The sequence below is a fragment of the Myotis davidii genome, unplaced genomic scaffold, assembly GCF_000327345.1.
Source record: "Myotis davidii unplaced genomic scaffold, ASM32734v1 scaffold299, whole genome shotgun sequence".
In the NCBI taxonomy this organism is placed as follows: Eukaryota; Metazoa; Chordata; class Mammalia; order Chiroptera; family Vespertilionidae; genus Myotis; species Myotis davidii.
The window spans coordinates 9,364,454-9,366,739 of record NW_006293088.1 but is presented as its reverse complement, the minus strand read 5'-3'; the positions used below and the strand labels follow the sequence as shown (position 1 = coordinate 9,366,739).

The following is a 2,286-nucleotide window of genomic DNA, read 5'->3' as shown; positions in this document are numbered from 1 at the left end:
ACAATGGGTTTGGTAAAATTATTAGACTGTTTTTAAAACCGCGGGCACAAAAGCCCTACTGAAACTGGCATTGCACACACTTCTTAAACACACATTAACAGTGTGCCTGTATCCAATGGTGCAGCCTGGGCGCCGTAGGTGACATGAGCTCCGTGAGCTGCCGCTTCCGGGGTCCCGGCAGGTCTCCCGCGGCCTGCACTGCACTGCGCCCCCCCACGCGGAGCACGGAGACAGCACTGGCGTGGACTCTGCACCGAGCACGTGGCGATGGCGGAGATGCCACATGCATGAACTTCCATGTGTGGGCGAAACTAGCAACAATCGTAGCCCGGAGTGCCACAGGTTTCAGGCCAGGTGCGCTCTGCGGGCCTCCAGGCCAGTCCTTTGAGTTACAGAAGCTGAGGCTTCTGGCGGTTAGGCCGGGAAGAGGGGGCTGCCCCCTCCCAGGAGAGGAAGAGAGAGCTTACGAAGCCACAGCCGCATGAGCCATTCTGTTCCCTGATTGTCACAATGCTCAGGGGCCTGGAAAGAACTGTTTGTTATGAAATAGAGCTTTCCTCGGGGAGGACCTACGCTGACCAGATCTCAGGGCACTGCAGCGGCATTTAGTTGAAGAGGAAAGAATCATGAAATTGAAAAAAGAAGCAGACAAACGATCAGTTAAAAAAGAAATGACCTTCAGAAACGTAGGTCAAATCAGGCCCACTATCCCAGCGCCTCGCCCCGAATGCTACGTGCACCTCTCATTCAGGGAGCCACCTTAGCGGCCTGTGCCTCTTCACTCTACGTGAGGCCCTGGAGCCAGTACGATGAATAAGATAAAGCCCTGCTCCTGAGGCATCCCGGGTAGAAAGAGCAATGCGACCCTGCAGCATGGAACCATTTGAGCCGGGTTTTGAAGGGTGAATAAGAGTTTTCGGAGAGGAGAAGAAAGGAAGGCCTGGCTTCCGGGCAACTGGAAATGAGAGTGTGAATGAGTGACATTGAACAAGTGCCCGTTCTGCCTGGGAAGCAGGACTAGCTCCGTCCACCCGAGCAGCGCAGTGCAGCCCAAGCTTCCTCACCCACACACCACGGTCACGTTTCCGCAATCGTCTATGCCACGTAATGACCTTTCCCCTTATGCTTTTCTTTAAATCAGCTTATTTCTTGAAGTTTACTTTAATGCCATCGAAATGATAATATCCATTAACTTATGAGCTTGATGTATACTTAAATTTTCCCTAAATCACAAAAAATAATTATACATCATTCAAGTAACAAGTGTCCCTCCAAGAACCTGCGTCTAATAAGTCCTCTTGTGTGCCCGCCGTGTTTCCCGAGCTGGGAACTCCAAGGCCTGTGTTCTCTGAGCTGGAATCTGACCAAAGGAAAACATAAATGCAAACATCAGCGGCAAGAATGGCTTCTCTCGGCCAGTTGGTGCGCCGTGACTTCACTCCTGAGGGCGTGGGCCCGGCCCGCCCACGGCAGCCACTGCGCACGGTGGCTGCGCTCCCAGGGGTGGGGTAACTCTATTAGGGCACTTCCATCCGACTTTCACTCCCAATTTTACAAACAGTATTTCAGTACTTATTAGGCAACTCCTAAAAGTTTAAATGTACGCTTCACTGAACAGAGCCTGAACTGGGTCAGACAGCGTGACTTCCGGGGCATCGTGAGGGCTGGCGAGCGGGGGGAGGGGAGATGGCAGCCTGGGACCCTTACCTCCGTGCACAAAGCCGTGCAGCGTGCAGTCCGAAGGCCCCACCAGGTGGATCAAGCTGGACTGGCTGTAGCTGACCGTGTTCGGCTCTGGAATTGCAAAGGAGGCAGGTCAGGCCAGGGACAAACGGGTGCCCCGCTGAACGTGTGACCGTGCTGCCACACCGGCATGTGCGTGGTCCCCGGGGTTGCCGGCAGCTTAGACCTGGGATCTCTAAGGAAAACTGTGGCCGCAGAACAGGCTGCAGTTGGCGAAGGGGAAGGCTTTCGAGGATTGATCAGCCACTCCGTTAGTGGGCCATGACGCCACCCTCTGGGGACAGCAGTGTCCCAGCAAGGCCCTGCCCCAGCCACAGGCAGCCACCGAGCACCTGGTGGCGGGCTCCCAGGGCCGCATGCGACCCTCTGTGAGGAGCTCTTCATCCGACTCTCATTCCCCGTATTGTAAACCGGCGCCAACCGCCTTCAGGAATCGGCTGTGGAACCTCCCAAGTTCACCGTACACTTCACTCTGCGCCACCGCGGCCTGGTGCCTGAGGCCCCGGGCGGCCGGGCTCGCTGGGAGGCCTCCTGCGGGAAGCG

General features: G+C 55.9%; 1 protein-coding gene across 2 annotated transcripts in view; it reads right to left on the bottom strand.

Moving 5' to 3' along the window:
* Positions 1 to 2,286, bottom strand: part of ACOT7 (acyl-CoA thioesterase 7) — a 73,150-nt gene that overhangs the window by 23,104 nt on the left and 47,760 nt on the right. Inside the window, exons 6-7 of one of the 2 annotated variants that reach the window (XM_006766760.2) lie at positions 1,708 to 1,794; positions 1,280 to 1,360 (exon numbers count right to left, since the gene is read on the bottom strand). In XM_006766760.2, coding sequence (XP_006766823.1) covers positions 1,280 to 1,360; positions 1,708 to 1,794 — 168 coding nt within the window. The remainder of the gene's footprint in view (positions 1 to 1,279; positions 1,361 to 1,707; positions 1,795 to 2,286) is intronic. The other variant, XM_006766761.2, reaches the window with a different exon arrangement.